General features: G+C 32.7%; 1 protein-coding gene and 2 pseudogenes across 1 annotated transcript; 1 reads left to right on the top strand and 2 right to left on the bottom strand.

Moving 5' to 3' along the window:
• The first annotated feature begins 2,935 nt into the window (after window positions 1-2,935).
• LOC114759008 (beta-galactosidase 15-like) lies at window positions 2,936-7,171 on the top strand. The gene is made up of 17 exons (XM_028948105.1): window positions 2,936-3,094; window positions 3,338-3,546; window positions 3,640-3,706; window positions 3,789-3,881; window positions 3,991-4,134; window positions 4,229-4,317; window positions 4,417-4,522; window positions 4,604-4,691; window positions 4,789-4,907; window positions 5,034-5,195; window positions 5,324-5,520; window positions 5,636-5,736; window positions 5,834-5,946; window positions 6,025-6,252; window positions 6,349-6,563; window positions 6,658-6,934; window positions 7,064-7,171. Exons 1-17 carry the CDS (start codon window positions 2,936-2,938, stop codon window positions 7,169-7,171), a joined length of 2,475 nt encoding a protein of 824 aa, XP_028803938.1.
• Window positions 7,172-8,895: 1,724 nt separating this feature from the next.
• Window positions 8,896-12,667, bottom strand: LOC114759012 (GTPase-activating protein GYP7-like; annotated as a pseudogene).
• Window positions 12,668-17,225: 4,558 nt separating this feature from the next.
• On the bottom strand, window positions 17,226-22,113 carry LOC114759011 (nuclear intron maturase 2, mitochondrial-like; annotated as a pseudogene).
• Window positions 22,114-22,773: the final 660 nt, after the last annotated feature.

Raw genomic sequence — 22,773 nt, 5'->3', positions numbered from 1 at the left:
TTATTTTTAGAATTTGCATGCGATATAATCATGATTAATTTGCTTACTTAAGACTTTTTGTTTTTGCCCTTGTGCTCAAAACCACAAATTAATGCTTACATTTCACTCATTCTTAAATATACATTAAACTCAACCAATAATTTTTCAATGGAGGATGATGGCCAACTCCGGTATATAAATTTATTCTTTTGAGTTAATTTTGATGTTCAAATATTTGTTTACATTTCAAAATTAATTATATCTTCCTTTGTATATTTTACTCATTCTTGAATAATCATTCAACCCGGTCAGTAATTAATATTCATCAATATGGATGAACAATCGCAATAAGTGGAAATGGAATCGTAATTTGAGAAAATTGTTAAATATCATACGAATAAGAAAACTCCGCTGCTTTCTTTCGAGAAATATTATGATAACAAAAAATTATATCTCAAAAAGTATGAATGATCAAATAATAACGTTGGAGAGAAAAAGGAAACATCAAAATTTATTTGACGTCCAGTCTGCTTCCTTAACCACACAAGCGTGCATAATGTCAAGTAAGTTAAGATAAATTAGTTTATTTGATCAATTAATGTATGAATGAATGTATACGTAAAATATAAAATATTTAACCCAAGCAAATAATATATTATTTTAAATTAAGAGATTAATTGCCTTCTCTATAATTGAAGTATCGTTGGTGCTTTCATATATGCCTTGAGGATCTCCAAAATTGGCAAATCTAATGGCAGAAATTGAACTGCTCTGGCAAGATAGTTCCAATGTGAGGTTCTTATAAGTATTCCCACAAGCAGCTCTCGCACTAACTGTTCCGAAATTCACATATGATGGATTTTCTTCCATCTCCTCCAACAAAACCAATGTGTTTTCACCATCTTTAAGGAATGATCGTGGAACATGATACCTGAAAAAACATATTTAATATATCCTTCAGATCAAATTTGAATGTTAAGAATCCAGATCCTTCGCTTAATTTTGAAAAGAACAAAAATCAGACCAACCATTTTTGTATAGAAATTCCGTAGTTGTAAATACATTTTGTGAACGAATATTTACCATGATAATTACAGTGATCAATACTGCAATCATCTTCTGCAGCCAAGTGGGCAGACCCATAACCGCCTATATTATGACCATTAACACGAGCAAATCTTTTACCTAGTCCTTCCAAATCAACTGCCACAGGGTCTTTTCAAATAGGAGCTTTGAATGTGGTCTAAAATACATTTAATTTCAAACGTGAATAAATCAATTATCTACATTTTAATTATTGGACTAACGAAGGAAAATATAATTTGCCAATTGCCAAGTATACCTTGTACCAAGTGAAGCTTTTATTTGGGAGTAATTGGTTAGATGCCCATTTGATGTTAGAACTAGATTTTTCACTAAAGAACTTTTTATTCCAACCATCCAGTCCAATTTTATAGTGCCACTTGTGAGAAGACAAGTCCTCATTGACTGTCTCATCATCTTTTTTACCAACCACCTCAACAGGTTCAACAAAAAATGTTGTACCATGTATCAAAGAACGACCCATAATTTAGAAGACCATTATCAAGATTTAAAGGCGAAAGCAAGAATTATTATGATAATTTATGTTTCACATAAAATCATATTTTTAAATGATTTAAAAATTTTCTAACGGCATTTTTATATTATATTGATGGCATGAAAGGATTTGTGGGGAGAAAATGTGAGGTGGTCTTCGTCTTCGTCTCATGAAAGTCTGAGAACCAAGCGTAGTAAATTTATACCTATACACACAAATATATATTGTTATTGATGTTATAATAATATTTTTATAAGATATTAAATCTCAATTATTTAAAGTTGATCTAACAATGAAGATAAGGAAGGGAAGGAAAGCAAAAGAGGCGGAGAGCTTCTTTTTCCTAAATTTTTTTTTTAGTTTTCCGAGTTAGTTTTCTGTTTTTTATTCCCCCACAGGAAAGGAATTCATAATTTCTAAAAAGAAAAAGAGAGAATTACCATGAAGTCCAAAGAAAAGAATTTAATTACTAAAAAGTTTCAATAATTAGTAAGCAGTATAGATCAGTTGTCATTTTCTATACTGAAACTTGATTGCATGCTCTTTAGTTGTCAATAGACCTTTACGATAATTAAATCTCTTCTTTGGGACCTAGTTGTAATTTCACCAAAGAAAAAAGTCTTCATTTGTACCTCTAGTATACTATCTTCAGTCTTAAATATAAAATCTTATTTGTAAATTACTAATGAGGTATTATATTTAGGACCAGTACTAGCTAAGCTCTTCTGCCATTATTGTTGTTGTTACTGTTATTTATTTTACCTCAACTAGTTAGCTAGTAATAATTTGATTAATAATTTTTTAATGTAATTATGTTTTGCCTTAAAATGACAAGTTTGGCATGGATATTTTTTTATTATTATTTTTCCTAAAATATACAAGAAATAAATTTTTCTGATCCCCAATATCACACCTTTTTTTGGCAGACTTACGTTATCCTCAAACGTAAGCAAATCATATATAACATTCACCATCTAAATATTTAATATTTTTCAATTACTCAATATTTTTTTAAAAAATAATAAAAAAATTAAAGATACCCATCAGATATAATAAAAAATTATTTTTATTTATAATTTAAAAACAAAAGATTTTTATTAATCAAGATTCTCTAATGATTCTGTTAATTAAATTTTGGCAAACAAATTGTTAACATCATATCATAATCCAGCTTAATGAAAATATTATAAGGTTAAGGTAATGATAAACTAGAATCTATCTATTTTTATCGTCTGAAAAAACAAATTTTGAAGATATACACCCAACATCCACGATAATCTGACGTTTCTTTTTTCTATATAAAGTAGTCTTGAGCCTCCTTTGAATTCCATATATACTCTACCACCTTCTCTTCTTTCTCTCACTCTCAATTCCAATATGGCTTCTCAGAAAATTTTGTTTTGTCTTTCTCTGTTGAGTCTCTTTCTGGTCGCTATTGCTGTTAATGTCTCTCATGATGGAAGAGCCATCATCATCGATGGCCAACGTCGAATTCTTATTTCTGGTTCAATTCATTATCCCAGAAGCACACCACAAGTAATTATCTATGCTTCTTCTATGCTCATAATTCTACTCAGTTTTGCAGCTTCTTTGTTGTTACTTGTTAGGCCTGTTCTGAACTATATTCTGGAACGTACGGTTTTGTTTATGAAACGTTTCAAAACGTAAAGTTCAAAGCAACATATCTGAAAATCTGTTTCTTTTATTTTTTCTGATTTAATGCACATACTCGTCCAAGTATGATTATTGCTTGTAATGATGAGTTTGCTGATTGTGTAGATGTGGCCTGATTTGATCCAAAAAGCAAAAGAAGGGGGGCTGAACACGATAGAGACTTACGTATTTTGGAATGCTCATGAACCAGTTCGTCGTCAATATGATTTTTCTGGGAATAATGATCTTGTCAGATTTCTAAAGACCGTTCATGAGGCTGGCCTTTATGCTATTCTTCGGATTGGACCTTATGTTTGTGCTGAATGGAACTATGGGTATGTTTAATTATACAAGTAGTAATTTTTTTTATAATTTGTAGTTTTGATATACGGCATTATTCTTAATTCTTCATTGTTTTATTTTCTTAGGGGTTTCCCTGTGTGGTTGCATAATTTGCCTGGCATTGAGATGAGGACAGCTAATAATGTGTTCATGGTTGGTTAATTATTTCAATAAATTATTTTTCTATACTTTATATTGTACATGTTGTTTATGCTGTTTTTATTTGGTTTTACAGAATGAGATGCAAAATTTCACTACATTGATCATAAATAAGATCACTGAAGAGAAACTTCTTGCTTCTCAAGGCGGCCCCATAATTATTGCCCAGGTATTTATATAATAGGTCATGAATTGATCTTTTAAGAAAAATTACACAATTATCATTGGACCAAATTAATTTATTAATTATTTATTTATTTATTTTCTCTAATTAATAGATCGAGAATGAGTATGGGAATGTTATGGGTGCTTATGGAGACGCTGGAAAGGTGTACATAGAATGGTGTGCTTCAATGGCGGAGTCTTATAATATTGGAGTCCCATGGATTATGTGCCAACAAAGTGATGCTCCTCAACCCATGGTAAAATTAATTAATTAATTCATTATTGTTCTCAAATTTTAAAATTATTTATCATTATCTAATTATAGTACTTTCGATTGATTCAATTTACCAGATAAATACATGTAACGGTTATTATTGTGACAAGTTCACACCTAATAATCCCAATAGTCCTAAGATCTGGACTGAAAATTGGGTAGGATGGTACGTCCCAAATCACTTTATTTTAGGTTTTATTTTTGTGTATTAATCATTAATTAATTATTTTTAATTTCATAATTATTATTTTTATGATTATTAAAGGTTCAAAAGTTGGGGTGGGCAAGATCCTCATAGAACAGCTGAAGATGTTGCCTATGGTGTAGCCAGATTCTATCAAACAGGAGGAACCTTACAAAACTATTATATGGTAAATCATATTAAATATATATTTACACGCATCAAAATAAAGTTGATGACTGATTGATGAAATATCTTTTTATGGTTACAGTATCATGGTGGAACCAACTTTGGTAGAACTGCTGGTGGTCCATACATTACAACCTCGTATGACTATGATGCTCCTCTCGATGAATTTGGTATACAATCAAAATTCATCAATTTGATTTCTTCTTTATGTATATATTTGCTCAACATAACTTTAAATGTGATATAATGTCATTCAATTATTTGCAGGAAATATTGCTCAACCAAAATGGGGTCATCTTAAGAAACTTCACGAAGTTTTGAAATCAATTGAGAAAAACCTTGTCTATGGCAATGTCAACGAAACTGATCTTGGTAATTCTGTCAAGGTAACTAACTATAAATGAAAGAAGAATTATCCATTGTCACTGATTTTAGTACACACACACATATATATGTGTGTGTGTGTGTGTTCATGAAATTCGAGGTGGTTAATAATGTTGAAAATGTTATAGGCCACTGTGTATGCGACAAATGGATCATCAAGTGTGTTCTTGAGCAACAGCAACACTACTTCTGATGCAACAGTCACATTCAAAGGAAAGCAATATGTAGTTCCAGCTTGGTCTGTTAGCATTCTTCCTGATGGTCAAACTGAAGAGTATAACACAGCAAAGGTGGTTTTTATTTTTTATTTTTGTACAACATCTGAATTCTATTCTTTTTCTATAAATTTTATGTATAGCCCTAGCTAATTCTGTATTAAAAAGAGTCTTAACATATGTTGTTCTTTGTGATTAATTAGATTAATGTTCAAATTTCTGTGAATGAACATTGGCCAAACGAAGCTGAGAAGCAGCCAGAATCATTGAAGTGGGTGTGGAGGCCTGAGAATATTCATGATGCTCTCAAAGGCAAATCTCGTTCTTCTGCAAACAAACTCACTGATCAAAAGGAAGTCACTAGTGATGTCAGTGACTACCTTTGGTACATCACCAGGTAAAATCATTCTCAATTCACTAATCTTTCTCTTGTTTTTCAATTGTTTTAATTAAGCATATATTATTCTCATTCCGAGGGCCTAACCATCTTTAATTTTCTTTCTGTTTTGATAGTCTTCATCTGATAAGCATGACCCTATTTGGAGCCATGATATGTCTCTTAGAATCAACGCAAGTGGCCAAGTAATTTATGCATATCTCAATGGAGAACATATCGGTAAAACTAATGTTGCTTTGTATTACTCCATTCGCTCATAGATAAACTATGATTAGTTTAGTTAACATCATCCTGTGTTAATTTGATGGATATGCAGGAAGCCATTGGGCTAAATATGGTGTTCTTTATGATGATGAGGTTGAATTTAAGATCAAGTTGAATAAAGGGAAGAATGTGATTAGTTTGCTTAGTGTCACTACTGGATTACAGGTATATCATCATATGAATTAATGTAAATTTGTATGTACTGAACAAATTAAAATTATAACCTCTCTTTTGTTTAAACAGAACTATGGATCGTTCTTTGACACATGGCACACTGGTCTTGTTGGACCAATTGAGGTGGTTGGTAAAAAGGATGATGAGACAATTATTAAGAACTTATCTTCTCACAAGTGGCACTACAAAATTGGATTGGATGGTTGGGATAAAAAGTTCTTTAGCGAAGAGTCTAGTTCTAACACCAAATGGGCATCAGACCAATTACCCATAAACAGAAGCTTCACTTGGTACAAGGTACTTCGGAATTTAAAAATTATGACATTATTTTTTTAGTCAATTATTGAAATTTACAAACTGACTCATTTATTTTTTAAATTAAATATTTGGTAGACCACTTTTAAAGCTCCTCTTGGAAAAGACCCTGTGGTGGTTGATTTAGAAGGGCTTGGAAAAGGGTTTGCTTGGGTTAATGGTCATAATATCGGTCGTTACTGGCCAGCCTACTTGGCTGCAGAAGATGGTTGCAGTAATGATCCTTGTGATTATCGTGGTGAATACTCTTCCACAAAATGCATTTACAACTGTGGAAAGCCTACTCAAAAATGGTTAGTTTGATTCTTTTTTTCCAAAAGTGAAGGGGTTTTGATTCCTAAACCATACAAATTTGATCTGAACAATGTATTGAATATGTGTTTTCAGGTATCATGTTCCTCGATCATTCCTTAAAGATGGTGAGAACACATTAGTTTTGTTGGAGGAGATGGGAGGAAATCCATCATATGTGAATTTCCGAACAATTAGTGTGGGAACTGCTTGTGGGAATGCCTATGAGAACCACACATTGGAACTATCTTGCCAGAGTCGTCCAATTTCTGCTATTAAATTTGCCAGTTTTGGAGATCCTCAAGGCACATGTGGTTCCTTTAACAAAGGCACATGTGAAAGCACCAATGATGCTTCTTCAATCATAGAGAAGGTAATTGATCTCTTAATTTGAAAACACATTCTTTGCTTGGGTTAAATATTTTATATTTTACATATACATTCTTTCATACATTAATTGATCAAATAACTAATTTATCTTAACTTGCTTGACATTATGCAGGCTTGTGTGGGTAAGCAGACTTGTTCCATTGAAATCTCAGAGAAGACCTTTGGGTCAACCAATTGTGGAACTATTACCAAGAGACTTGCGGTGGAGGCAGTTTGTTAAACTTTTAATTTCATATCAAAATTAGTTTTTTGGTTTTATATTCCTAATTATTAGGTTAGTTTGTTATTTAAGTTTCCTTCTTCGTTTTCCTTTGAAGTTTGGTATTTGAATTTTCAGTATCGATTACGTACATTCTAATCTTTATTGAGTCTACCTTAAATAACAATGATAGTTGGTTCTACAAATTTATAGTTTTCCTTTTTCTGATTATCGGAAAGCTTGGGCATCAAACCTGTAATTCCTATCTCATCAATTTCTTCATCCGAGCACAACTTGTAGTAACTCTTTGGTGGAACATTAATCAAACATTGCGCCTTCCTTAAATTAACATGCATGATTTATAAATCTTAAAAATGACTTGTAAATTGTGCATCAAAGCTCACAAATAATAATAATATTTAAATTATTAGATGCTAAAGATTTAATATTTTAACAAAATTTTTATTTTATTTTAATTACTAGTCAATATTACATGTGCTTCTATGTTTAACCTTTAATCGTAAATAAATAGGTTGACATACAATGCATATATCATATTGAATTCAAACCCACATTGTGTTGAATAAAATAAAATACAGTTAAAATTTTTATGATAAAAACAAACCAAAAAGCTATGAAATACCAAATGTCACAAATTTAAAGCATCATTTGTCACTAATCTGGAGTTACATTTGTTGTATGCATCACAAAGTCCTAACAATGAAATAAGCATTTTCACAACTCATTTATAATGCACTTAAGTCATATTTAATATAACAATGAGAATTGAAAATTTATTTTAATAATTTAATGTTTCATAGAAAAATATTTCACTATGATTTAAAGATTTTCTCTTTTGTTTTCATAATAGCATTAGAAATACAGTTAATTATTATAGTTTTAGTAAATCAAATTCTACCCTGATCACTATAACTTTTCAATAACAAATTTTAATACTCTTTTCCATATTGTTTGCATTAGCCCAGTATAAAATTTTATTTTAAGAAAATATTCATTTGAGGTGACATTTACTTCCAGAGTAGCACAGAATCACTTCAAGAAGCATAGGATATGCAATTAACTCTCATCACATGTCCCCATTTAGACTTGCTACTCCAACCGTGATTTGGAAAGATTCAAATGATATGCAATGTAATTAGAAGTTTAGGCACAACCATTATATATAGCAGAATAATGATTAAAATTTCTACCCACCGAGCCCAAATACATGTCCAAAAACAAAGTTAAAAAAAAAAAGACAAAAGGAAAAAGGGATCAAAGTAGAATAGTAACACATACATCTAACTTCCATACCTGTTGGCCCACCAATAAGGTATATCAGCCCTCAATATACATGTGGGGGCTAGTTGAAGCAACAACACTCAAAGTTAAATCATATGCCATGCTTTTTTTCTTTTTTTTTATTCTAGTGATGAGATCCGGCAAATTGAAATAAATAAATTAGATCTTTAAAAAAGTATTGTAAACCATTTTTTTGTAATACAGGGGGGAAAAAACAAATTACTGTACTAGGACTCTGGGGTATTTCAACCACAGCTAAGTCTTCTTGTTAAATATGCATGATGCTTATTGGTGGTATGTTCTAGTAGGTTTTCCTCAAATCTTGTCCTCGACACAATTCCTCGCACCTGTTTCCTTCCCAAAAGATGTTCTTGACGTGTATTCTCCCTTCTCAACTGACCAACTCTGTCGTTTTCTCACAAGTTTTTCGCATCTTACTACCCCGCCTCCATCTTGAAAAAATGATCAATTAAATGTGGTCACCGGAATGTTGTCTCTATTTTATCATGAAGGGTGACCACCAGGTTATGTGCATCATCTAGCAGTTTCCAAACATCCAGGCGTCCTGCCATGCCATTACATTCCCTCATGATCTCATCCATGTTGCTATATTTCTCAATAACCAGTTTCCTTCTCTGCAACACTGAAGCTGCTATGGCATAAAGCAATAAATCCTCCGTTGGTGGAGCAGACTGCCTTATTCTATTCCATGCAGACTTCCCAATAACTGCCCTAACTGCTGCTTGGTCTGCCCACATCACCTCCCATAGGCAAAGAGTTGGTTCAAACGTCAATTCCCTTCTGAATAATACCACCACCATCCTATAAACAAAAAAACAATCCTCAGCCTGGAGCTTCTCCAAGTGCTTATATAGGCGGGAGTCCTTAAACTTGATAATTTTAGCAACAATATTAAGTTGCCTCCTAGTACCTACCTCATCAAGTCTAAAATTCTGCTGTGCCTCTTTCATGAATCCAACAAAACACCAGAAAGCCATGTGATCCTCAGATATAACAGTTATTAGAGGAGACGACAGATCACTCATTCCTTGACAATAGCCAATCTCAGGGTCATACAGTGCATAGGCCTCAAGGATAGCAACTAGTCGGGCAGCATGGAATACCCTACAGGGCTCTAGGTGACCATAATCCTTCAAGCCAGCCACCTCAGCAGATCGTTGTGCCCTACTCTCTGTTACCACAGCCTGAGAGTGGGGGTAAGGGATCCATTCTGAATTGGCACGCACTGCATCAAGTCTAAGGATACGCTGCCATGTTGCAAAGTCTTCCTTAATCTTAAGTTTTGATGAGACTCCAGTCTGGGATGAAGAATGCCCCTTGGAAATTGTCTTGGGATCATTCTCCTCCTGACAATCCCCAGACGGGAAATTCTGGATTATTTGAGGACTTTCTGGTCAATCTGAATCAGAAGAATTAGCATCTAGTGTACAAGTATCAACAATGTTGACATTAGAAACATCATCTCTATCAAACAATGCACCAGATGGATCATCTGAGTACTCAACATTAGGCCTCATCTCCTCACTAGAAAGGGATTTCCTGATAGTAGCAACATCGTCAGAACTAAGAAAACCAGAGTCAAACATGAAAATTCCACCATCTCCCTCACTTTTAACTCCGTCAATTTCATGTAAATGGAAGCTCCTATTCTTCTGCTTTAGAAAGTTCCAGCATTGTCTGCGGATTTTCTCATATTTGTTTCTGTGTTTAAAGGTTTGGAATTAATACCTCACAAAATTAAAGCAAAGCAAGGAGCAAGAAGAAAACAAAACGAGTTGCAAAAGTGGAGAAGCTCACACAACCAAGCAAGAAAGAATTATATAACACATTTAGAGATCAAATTTGTTTGCCTACCTATTTTGACTCATTATAACATCTCTTTTTTCTTTGGTGCTGTCCAAGTCATAGCTGTTTAAATGAATGAATAATCAGCAACCACATAGAAGTTTGTCTAATCAAATTAATTCATTTACAAAAGAATATGAAATAGAGAATCAACCACTCTAATGATCCAAATCCAGCGAAAGAGTAATCAATGTCCTCTCAAATACATAATATAGAGAAAAGCACCAAAAGTAGGCAACTATATAACAAAAATGTTTGATTGATTACAAGCATACAAGTACAGATACACTGATAGCCATGAGGAATGAAGCTAGGAAGAAAGCATACTTACACTCCAAGTAGAAATGGCCAAACTTCAGCCCTAATAGTGGGGTCAACACCCTACAAAACTATTGTAATTAATTCCAAATTGTAAAACAGAAACATGAGAATCATAGCTTTAAGGTCAAGCACACCTTGTGTAGATAAAGTGATAAACAGAAAAGTAAACTTACTCCACTGCGAACCCTTTTCAAGAACTTAGCTCCACCATCACGAAGTCTTCCATCTTGTGTAAACAAGTTTTTCCACTGGCGTGGTGAAAGTGCGTGTTTTCTTTTCCTGTGTGACCATGGTGATTTAAGGCGACCACTGAAAATTGCCAACAAACAATTACTCATTACTTCTTGTCTATGTATAAGGGAGTTTGAAAATAGGCAATAACAGCCAATAATGACAGAAAGGAAACATCAGAAGGAATGAAAAAGCATAAACAAAAATCTCTTCTTCCTTCCATGTGAAAAGTAATTAGGATTATACAATGATAATTATCTGATGTTTCATAAGTCAGTTTGTAAAATATTTTATTACTACTTCCAATGTGCTAGAGCACTTCATGCACACAAACAAATGCGCTCAATTGACAAAAGTTAAAACTGAAATAGTGGTAGCCATATTAATTACTGTCACTCAGAATTGCCTGATGAAGCCATATGAAGAAGTGCAATTCAGTACTGCGCTCAATAATAAGTTGTTTCTCTGAGTATTGTTCAACTTCAATTTTAAGCCTCCCAACTAGACTTAAGAAATCAAAATGGACGATTCCAGCCAAATAAGAATGAGAGGTAAAAAGAGCGCCCATAAACTTCAAATTCTTGAACTACAAATCAACATCCACCCTATATTTGACAGGATATTACTGTAGTTCCCTTAATGAAGTTGTGTGCAAGACATTCCCCAACACTATTCTAACAGCTGGTTCGTACACAAGGCATAGACTTGGCAAGAGTAATGGGGTAGGCTATGAAATTAACGGAAAGAAGAAAGGCTCCAACTCAAATTTTCTATAGAACACAACCAACAGAAATCTCTTTCCCCCCTCCCTCTCTCTCTCCTTTTTCTTATTATGCACTTTAAAGAAAGCATTGTGAATCTGACAGGATAAGACCAGCTACAGCATCTAGTATCAGCGGGCAAGAGTTAAATCGAACTGCTGCAGGGCAAGGACACACTATTAAGAAAATGGAAATCAAAGCATGCTGATTCAGCTAAGCTGACGAAAGGTTTGGGATACTCACAGATGGAGAACTGTACCAGCCCAGCAGAACAAACAGAAAGCACACAGAAATCCGAGCTCAAACAAATCTTAACATTAAAAATAGGAAAAAATTTGCTAGAGCAAAAAGAGGAAATAACTCAGCAAACAGAGGGTGAGGAAGAAGTCACAACAAATAAAACCGAACGTAAATGGATCCATGACGAGGATGATGATGGCAAGGAGAGTAATTTGAAGATGTCGAAGATGATTTGTGTCTTCTTCTGAGAGGATTCATCTATATATTCCTCGCATACAGAACATTATAGAAAAACAAAATCACCTATGTCTGGGCGAAAGAGTCTGAGGTTTTTGGAAGCTCTAATGCTCTTTATGACACTTTCGTAATTTCAGTTCATCGGTTTATTACCTACTGGCACCGTAGAAAATCACAGCGACGAGAGCCACCCCAGCCAATGCCGTGACCACCACCGCTAAGGTGGGGGGCTTGGTAGGCGCTGCCATTAACCAGAAACTTTGGCCGCGGCCGACGGAGAAGATGGGAGCATCGCTGTTGGTGTTCAAATCAGATGATGCAAACATGGAGGAGGAGGATGTTAGGATTGCCAGAATGCCTTTCTTACTCCCCGTCGTCGTTCTTCTTCTTCTCTTCAACTAGTGGAATTTCCTTCCACATTTATTGTCTGTTGCGAAACAAATCCGAAAGCAAATTGCTTGCTTTCCCACTTTGATTTTGTTACCGAAGAAAAAAATGTTTGTCGCTCCCATTGCCATTCCAGAGAACGAGGGAAGCACCGAATTAAGAAATCGGGCATGGCTTCTATCCTCCTCTGCCCCCTTTTGTTTTTTACCACGTCCTTTCTCAACTCTTCACTGCTTTAAGCCACGTGGCCCCTCCCTACTTTAAGCATTTCATCGGACAGAATTGCAATAAAATCTCAAAAAAAAAAAAAGTGGTTATTAAAAATTTTCATTAACAATTAAATAGGTTTCTGAAAAATGATAACTTTTAACTTATTATTGGGACTTTTTTATATTTTTTACCTCATAATAATTCTCTCTTTTGGAGGTGTTTGGAATCTTTGGAAGTATTTAAGAAAAATATTTTACATTAGTCAAAATAAAATTTCCCTCATGTATTTATTTTGAGTTCGATAAAATTATTTTTAAAATTGTGGTTTGGTTTTTATCCAAATCCCTTTTATCTGTACTCCATAGACTAAAAAACAAAACTAAAAAAAAAAACAGAACTAAAAAAATAATTGCACAAACACAACATTTCTATTATTTTGATATAATTCATTTTATTGTTTTTTAAAAGGTTATTTTTTTAATTATTATCATTTTTCTTAATTGTAAATATTATTTCTCTATCCAGTGAATCTTTTTTCTTGAGAGTTGGGACTGTGGTGATACCATATTTAACAATCTAACTGAGTGCATGGTGAAAGCATTGAAATGGGAATAGATTATTATTGTTTGTAGCTTGGGTTTTCCAAATAGACTACTGCAATTTTGCATTCTGATATTATGATCAGATGATCAAACTTATATTTAAAAGAGTCTCATAAATCTAGGGTTAATTATGATAGCATAGTTTATTTTTTAGATTTTATATAAAAATACATGAAACACATTTTGATGTTAAAGAGATATGCAGAGTTATATATCCTAGGCGTAAGTAGGAGGCTATTGTGCTATTTAAGTTATAGTTGATGTCACTTACAAATTACAAATATGAATAACTGGATATTTAAAAAAAAAACTATCATTTTCTCACAAATTAATTTATTGAACAACACTAATTTTATAAGAACAGAGAATTACAATGAAATCCTAATAAAAAAATAATTACTAGTAAATCCTAATAATAAGTGAGCAATTGTCATTTACTATTTTGAAATTTATCATTATAAGCTACTCTATTGTCATTGACATTTTTTAGTAATTATGGTCCTTACCTAAAATTTCATAGTAATTGTACTTTTTATAAAGATAGATATTTTGTACCTGTTTGTTTCTGCAACTATCATTATATTAATATGGAATATAATTAAAATTCTTGAAAAAAAAAACATTAATCACAAGTCGTAGCAAGATAATTTATTTTATTTATTTTACTTTTGGAGATTTTGTATCAAACACGGCAAAGGCATATTTCGTTCTTCACTAAAGGAGAAAAATTTTCATTCTCCCCAGCTTGATCATCAGCTTCGGATAAACATGCACGAAACACGGAAGCACCTTGCAAAGACACTCATTTGTCCCTTCTTTTATTTTATGACTTGTTTGTTTATGCAACAATCAACATGTGTGTGTGCATATATATATATATATATATATATATAATCATATTTATATTAAGTTTCTTATATTTATTATGCCAAATTCTTTAATCACGTATAGGTATAGACATGTGTCCTATTTTTGAAATATTATCATTTAATTATAAACTTATATAACAAAAACATCACACTTGGTTGACATAATAGATATAAAGAACTTAACCTACATATTTTTCATATATATATATATATATATATAGATATATAGTTTATGATAAAATATACCAACCTCAGATAAATTGAGAAAATCAAATAAATTTGTTAGTTATAAAAAAAATAACACAATCTTTCTAAAATACTCCTACAAAACAATACATATATATATTAACTTATAAATTAGGAAAATTAATTTGGAAAAAAATGAGAAATATGAGAAATAAAGTAAATTATGATTTTATATTTATGACTAATCCAACCGTAATTAACTTTTATATTAAGAATTGAAAATAATATTAATTATAAATAATAACAATGTAATTAAGTTTATTTATTTGTTAGACCCACCAGACTCATTGTTCATTAAAAAAATGAAGACAAGTTGTCATTGTCACCAACTTGAATCAGCAACTTGATCTTCAGCGGACTACTAATAAACGTGTGCATGAGAACCATCAAAACAAGTTGGAAAAAAAAAACATAAATACACTCACCGTCAAATAATGAAATACTACCTCTAATTTTTAATATAAGAGTCAATTGACTTATTTGAGTAGATTAAAAAAATTTATTAAGCTAGTTATTTGTAATAAATAGGTGTTATCTAATCTTGTGTATTAGTTAAAACTACCATTTAATCGAAACTTTAATATGTGCAATTATTATAAAGGCTACTTTGAAAAAATAAATAAATGAGAGACAAAATGAGTTGGGATCTTATATTTGAGACTAAATTAAATATTAAACTAACTCTTATAATAAGAACTGGAAGTAGTAAATAGCTTATTTGTCATTACATATTCAGTTCCTCTTCTTTTCTACGAAAGTTATTACCAAAATAAGTTGTCATTTGTTGTTTCCACTGTGTCATGCTCATAAAACTCACTACTTTTGATCATAAATATAAGAACTATTTAACTAATTTAGATAAATTAAAAATTTAGTTAAATTAGTTATTTTTAAGAAGTATGGGTTAATTTTCCTAAAGTATCCTTTTAATTATAACTACCATTAATATGTGTAATTAATAGGGATATTTTAAAGAATGAATTATAAATTTAAGAGACGGTACAATAAAATCTTATATTTAAAATCAAATAAAAATATTACCCTTTTTTTTGCCTGAAAATCAAATAATTACCTAACTCTTATATTAAGAACCGAAAATAATATTTAAAAAAGATATGTTCGATGCATCTGGTAAAAGGAGACTGGAAATTCACCAAAAGTTCTTGGACCATCAGATGAAAGAAAAATGCATATGCTGCACGTACGTTATTTGGCATTCCAATGTTTTCCACAGTCTAATCACATAGTAATTCTTGTATTTGCATGTATAATTGAATATTTGAATATGGCTTCAATATGATAAATATTACTTCTAATCTTAAATATAAGATCTAATCTATAACTATAAACTAGATCTTATATTCAAGACAGAAAGCATCAACATCATAGACTTGGAATGCAACATGTTGGCCACTTTTAAGAGGCACCTGCTAATAGTAATCCCATATGTGGCGAGAGGCTACCTCAAGATGCTCAGCAATTTCTAAAAGCTGATGCATACTGACACATTGATGACTAGTTGCTACATTAAACTCGTGGCTTCTCTTGAGAGCTTAGGCTATCAATTATCATTACAACTTGTATCTCAAGTCACGACAATATACACCAACACAAAGGCTAGGCAAATAATTTGACCAATGGTTTAATCTTCTACGCTCTGAGGTCTCAATATCATATTCAAGACTATTATTAATACATTATTCAACATGCAGCGAGCTGCTGTAATTAAGACACACTACTACAAAAAAGAGTTTTCACGATGCTAATTTACAACGGTTATTAGAAAAAATATTGTAAAAAATATGACGGTGGCATTTCTGTAATTATAGGCGGACTTTTAAAGGTGGTTATTTAAAAAACCGCTGTTAAAAATACTTTTTATGGCTGTTTTTATAAAACCACCGTGAAAAAATACTTTTAACGGCGGTTTTTTAAATAACCACCGTTAAAAGTCTATCAGAATTTTAAAATCCATCGCGGGATAGTTTTCACTTTTCAGAGTCGGAGCTCATAGTCCCCCATATCATCCTCACTCTGTTTTCTCCCTCCTCCTACATTTGTCGGTGTTTATCCATTGCTTTTATCATTGTCACCTTATCCTCTTCATTCTTATTTGTGATTTTTTCACTTCTATTCTTTCCGTGGATTTCATAGTTTTGTGGTTTGATATGATTATTTTCTTTGGTTAAAAATATGAAGTTTAATCGAGTTTAAAGAGATCTGATTTTTAGCAGATCTGAGTCTTTGATTTTATCAGATTTGAGTCTTTGATTTTATCTTTATTAAATCTTAGTTGCTTCGATCTGGTGGCTGAAGGTGAAGCTAAGTGACGCTATTACTCCATCAGAATGCTTTTAACTAGTAAGAGACTTCCTTTGAGGCTTTGTTCTCCCATTCCATCTTGATTAGTAGGGTGAAACGTAATCTAAAAAAAAAAAAAAAATCTCCACGGCGGTTATTTATATAACCGCCGTGAAAAGTCACATATCACGGCAGTTCTTAAACTGCTGTGAAATCCTCTATATTTTACGTCAATGGTATAGACGTCGATCTCAAAACCGTCGTAAAAAGTTTATTTTAACCGCCGTGAAATGTATTTTTTGTAGTAGTGACACTAGAAAAGAACTTTACAAATGCAATGATAATCATCATATATGGACCAGGCTAAACATTGTTTGAAAACTTCTACCTTCAAATTAGTGTCAAATTTTCTGCCATTTGAGTCTCCAAAATTTCTTAAAACATTCTTTTTGGGGGGGGGGGGGGGAGACATGTTATAGATTACTAAATAAAAATTAAAGAATTACAAAACCATTTGTGACGTCCGTGTTTCATCAATCCTTTCATCAGTATCTTTCTCTTCTTTGCTTACGTCAGTATGTTTGCCCTGGTCGGAGCCTTCCAGCAATTGCTGATTGCTTTGTGTAATGCTTTCGTCACTCTGTATTAAGGAAACCTGATCTACCAAGAAAGAACATTTTTTGTAATTCCAAACAAGCACTGAAATGTAATCCTGAGGTGAAACAAGGCCTTGTTCCTTCATGGAACTCCTTTGTTCCTCCAAAGACGTTGGATCCTCAAGTTTTATATATTCTAGCAATGCCTTTTCATGGTCCGGTATCCAATTACCTGGAAATGGAGTGTAGTCTGTCTCAGGCACAAGAGACATCCTAGTATACTGGAGGCCATCAATTGATTCAACAAGACCCATCCTCGGCAAATTATGGTACTCAGGAGACTGGTCTTTTTTCTCTTTTAACGGACGGCTCAAATTTCGGGAACCAATCTTATATACTTATTGTAATGACCCCAAGAATTATTTGAGAACTCTTAAATTAAACAATAATTGATTAATGGATGAAGTAAGTTAATAAAATCAAGGAGAAAGAGAGAAGAGACAATGAATATAGTCAAAAGTAACAATAACAATAGTAATAATAATAACAATATTATTAGATTAGCATATTTCATATCTATATTGAAATTTTTGGATTAAATGTAAAAAGAGAAGTTGGGTGTATTCCATCATAGAGAATAAATATTCATTTATTAAATAAAAATAAATTTGAAATAAAAAAAAGGAAAAAAACAGAAATATTGTATTAATATCTCATTATTATATTTGAAACTGAATCTAATAGAGCCTTCTTGCTCCATTCAAGTTCCGTGTGTGCCCAGGAGATGATTTATTTGTTATCTTTGCCACTCAAAATTACCATATTGCGCTTAAATAAACATAATGCTGATTATATTTTATTTCATATATATCACTCCGTCATTCTTTCCGAGCCAAGGTCGGCAATCCCTTGGTTGAGGAGAAGAAATTTCTAGAGGCTCTCATCCGATTCCACTCTCAACATTGAAATCGCCTGCTTCCTTTCCTCTCGTTCTTCCACCTTGCCGACGCTGTGCCTATTTAGTTGATCGCATATGGTTAAAAGGGTGTGTTTTGAAACACCAACCTTCTTCTCCCCTCTCCATCTTGGTGATTTGGGCGTGAGACGAGGTGTAAACAAAGCTTCACATTTTTTATTCATATGTGATGTCCTGGGTATATTTAGAGATCTTCCTCCTACTCTATTTTTTTGAATGCCGCTATTTTCTTAATATAGCAGAGTGTTGCCCCTGGTTCGGGTATGTGTGTGGAGTACGAAATCTAGTTGGTGTTAGATGTGAGCTTTACCAAGTTTTGGTGAGTAAATAAAGTTGAATTATAAACATAATATATGTGGTTCAGGGCTGTAGTTTTAACAGGAACATATTTTTTAAGCTTTCCAAATTAAATGCATATTAGGTGTTTGATAAAATGTTTGAAAGTAGAATTGAAAGCAAAATATTGGTATTGAATGGAATATTGAGACTTTTGTGAAACTACTATGGTGCTTGTACTTGAATGATATGTGGTTGTGAAATGGCAGGGTACATTGTTTATTTATAAGTTAAAAAGTTGTTAAGAAATCTAATTTATCTGGTTTTGGGGCTTAACAAGGATGCTTAAATTTGATTGGTTAGCAATTTGAGATGATGATGATTGTTTTACAACTTGATTTTTATAATGCACACAAGGTATTTGTGGAATTGTGTAGAAAAGAAATTTGGGTAAACTAAGAGTGTCCTAATTGAAAACTTGATGAAAAGGGGGGAAAAATTGATGCTGGAAGGAACACCATTTGAAAACTTTGATAGTTAAGTGTGTTTATTCTTATGTTAACCCTAGAATGCCTATGTGGTGGTTGATTGTACTTGTTAAGTTGTTGAAGAATATTAATAAATGACTCTAGTAATGTAAGTTTAAGCTAGACAGGTAGAATGTTGATGGTGAGGTATTGAATGTTTTCGTTTTTTATAACATAGTATGGTTTAATAAAAAATAGCTTTGATTTAAGAATTGAATTATGAGCGTATTGATATGTTAAGTGTTGGTATAATTATGTGAAGTGACTTGTAAAACTTAAAATGCTGTTTGGATATGGTAAAAGTTGAGGAAAGCTTTGTTAGTGAAAAGAAAATCGTGTTAAGTGAGGTGCTGTGAATATTTCATAAAAAGTTATAGTTGGAATACCAATGACATTGTTTGAACATTAGGAATTAAGGAGTAAATATAATTCAGAAGCTGATTAATATATAGCAGTAAATTGTATATTGAGAGCACAGTAGGTGTGTAAATAGCGTCCCATAAACATTTTTGTAGATGATATTTTCTTATTTGTTATATTATTATTTAGATACTACATTTTTGAAGTATGGTTTCAACAAAACAATTTAGTTTGAAATGTATTGTTATTCATTTTCACTTTATTGATATCATAATGTTTTAACATTTTAAAATGTTTTTATGCGAGCCATTAATATAGATTTGAAAAACAAAATGGTTTTGTCCAATGATGGAATTTGAATAAAATACTTCAGATTTTGTGAACTTTTATGTTGGCGTTTTCTGTTATGAAATATTCATTTTACAAATTTTTAGTGACAAAGAAAAGCTTTGTTTGATGTGGTTTTCAACTCTATGCATGCTTGTAAATGTTTTTGTAAGGACCAAATACAGAACGCTGTTGCAACAAAACTGTTAGTCTGTGGTGTGTCATGATTACTATCGAGCTTGCTTGTTTCGTGACCTTGGCTGTTCTTGTTTCATGGCTTTGGCTGCGCTTGTATTAGTGTACCATGGTTAATATCGAGCTCGCTTGATATTTGTGGATATCATTCCCGTGCTTGTACTTGTGACTTTAGCCACGCTTGTTGCTTACTTGCCCTTATGGACTGTGTGTCCATGCTTGTTGCTCGTTCTGCCAAAGTCCTCAATCGAACAAAGTTTTTCACACTATTACATGGTTAGATTTCATTGTTTTAATGTTTAGTAAATTTTATTTACTAAAAATCATTTATATATTTTCTTTTATATTTTACTAGAGTTATAAATAAGCATTAAACATTTATTTTACAAAACAATACGTGCCCAATTTTTCTTTTAAGCACTACTTTATCTTGTTCCCATTAATGGTACATTATTCATTGGAAAATTTTTTTGGGCCTTAGAGAGCATCGTCAACCTTGATAGCACAGACATTTCATTGTTGATCAAAGCTTGTAAATTTACTGAGTATACCTACTAATTGATGTAAATTTAAATTTTCACGTATTTTGTTTTTATGATTTAAATGCTCCATATAGTTTATATGCAAATTTCTATCCTTTTTTTTATTATTTTGGAATGTATGTTTTTGTGTGAATACAATTAATATTTTTATGTGTTTAATTTAGTGATAATAACATTATTAAGTAGGGTAATTATTTAATTGCTTTAAGGCTTAAAAAATGTGAGTTCTCTCATATTTTGTGCCAGTCATCTCTTATTTTTCGGGACGTGACACTTTTGCCCGTGAACGGAGCTTGTATTTGGCAGCATATAGCTTTGCAATAGAACCTCGTACTATGTAAGAGCAAAAGTTAACAACTTTTTTCCAATTGTCTGCAAACCTATACGATTCAACCATGGTTGACAAATAGACCACCCTCCTGCATAATGCATGATCAAGATACCTTTAGTTATATGTTCTACAGGGAGGCTCTCATTATCGAGCTTAAGCATGTACTTCTGATAGCAAAACTCAGTCAATTGCTTTCTCAGTGTTGCAGCATCTGCTCTTGGACCACGAAAACCAATTAAGATATGTCCTCCGTAACGCATATAATCCATCTTCCGGATTTTATCAGGTCCACCTGTGGGCACAAATTTTAGCCAGGATGTGTTTCCTTGCTCTGCTTCACTTTCAGGACTGTTCCATATGACATCACTCTTTGATGGACGATAAAACTCCTTGATCTTCCCTTCCATCCGGCGGTCCAACTCATCGAAGCAAATGTTGGACAACAGAGGACTAAGAATTCCACAATGGCCCCAATTTGGAATTTTCTCTGCCTCCTCAGGGCAAATCCAAAAAACGTTTCCAACCAGTAGGGAAAATTGTACTCAAATCACCCTTTATATACCACAAATAGCCTGCGAAATTCCTTCTAATTACCCTGAAGACTGTGTGTGCATTCCTTCCCGGTCTATATGCAAATGACTCCTGTGAAAATCGAGCTTCATAAATTGGCTCCAAAATTATAAGCAAAACTTCCTGAACAATTTTATCTTGAAATGGCGCTGGCTGTGTGGTAGTCAAAATTGCTTTAATCTTTCTCTTTGACAAGGACTGATAATCAGTCCTATCCTTGGGATATTTTATAAAGAAGTCCAGCCGAGCTCCCCATTTGAACCTATTATCAAGAATAGCATTTCTAAGAGCCAACAAGTCTTCCAGAGCCGACCTTTGCACAGCACTACGAGGGAGATAAGCACCTGTCTCATCAGCACAAACCTTCTGGTAAGCCAATACCCACAATTCTAACCGATGAAGATATGAGGTCAAGTTTGTCACAACCCTATCAGGTTCTCGGTAATTCTCAATCCACATTTGACAACAAACTGAAACCCCCTCCTCCTTCATCAAAGAGGAGGGATCATTAGGATCTGGTGCATGTGGGCGCACAGGAGTAAAGGAGGGAGACCGATAGTTGGCAAAACCATTGGCTACATGATTTCTGCAACTAGATTGAGAAAATATCCAAGTGCAGTTGCCAAGTGTCCGTAAAGTATTGGAATTTGAGATAAATTGGTGACTAAAGATGGCTAGCCGTCGATGCATCTGGCTTTTACAAGATCTCAGCTACTTCAGAGCATTTTCCGTAACATCCTTCAAAAAAAAAATTTATTTCAAATAAAATAATAATATTTTATTTTAAAAAAAAAAACACCCCAGCTTTCTGCCGAATTCAGTGAAAAGTAGGGTGTCATTGGGAGAAGAAGAAGACTTGGGAAGGGGCATTTATTGAAGAAGAAAAAAGGGGGAGGATGGTTGGTAGTTTGAAGGATAAATGGACGAGAGAAGTGTTACGTAGAGAAGAGAAAGTGAGGGTGAGAGGCGCAGAAAAGAAATAAAGAGAAAAACAAAGAAGTGTTAGCAGTTTGAAGAGTAATATGAGCTTTGGGGATCATACAAATATATAAAAACACTTTTTTCTATTAAATTTTCTTTATGAATATTTTTTATATATTTAGAGCTTTATATTAGTAGTATCATTATAATATTTAGAGAAAATTTTGTGATTTGAGTGACAAACTCAATTATTTTTATATATTTTGGTATTCTTTTATATGAGTTTTGTCAGCTTAATTGGTCTCCTTTTGCCTTAATTGATTTATTTTATTTTATTTTGAATTATTATTTTATAGGGGCAAAATTGTCATATTTTGGTTTAATTATGACTAATTGATTTTTAAGGACAATTAATACTACCTTATCCTT

This window comes from Neltuma alba, unplaced genomic scaffold (assembly GCF_004799145.2).
Source record: "Neltuma alba isolate B1F8T4 unplaced genomic scaffold, ASM479914v2 tig00010781_pilon, whole genome shotgun sequence".
NCBI classification, from domain to species: Eukaryota; Viridiplantae; Streptophyta; class Magnoliopsida; order Fabales; family Fabaceae; genus Neltuma; species Neltuma alba.
Note: the sequence above shows the minus strand (reverse complement) of the source record. Positions and strands in the feature narration are given on the sequence as shown.

Coding starts and splice junctions, on each gene's coding strand:
- LOC114759008 (XM_028948105.1), top strand. CDS start 2,936: ATGGCTTCTCAGAAAATTTTGTTTTGTCTTTCTCTGTTGAGTCTCTTT. Junction 5,196..5,323: donor AAGAGTATAACACAGCAAAG/GTGGTTTTTATT, acceptor GTGATTAATTAG/ATTAATGTTCAAATTTCTGT. Junction 6,564..6,657: donor GGAAAGCCTACTCAAAAATG/GTTAGTTTGATT, acceptor ATGTGTTTTCAG/GTATCATGTTCCTCGATCAT.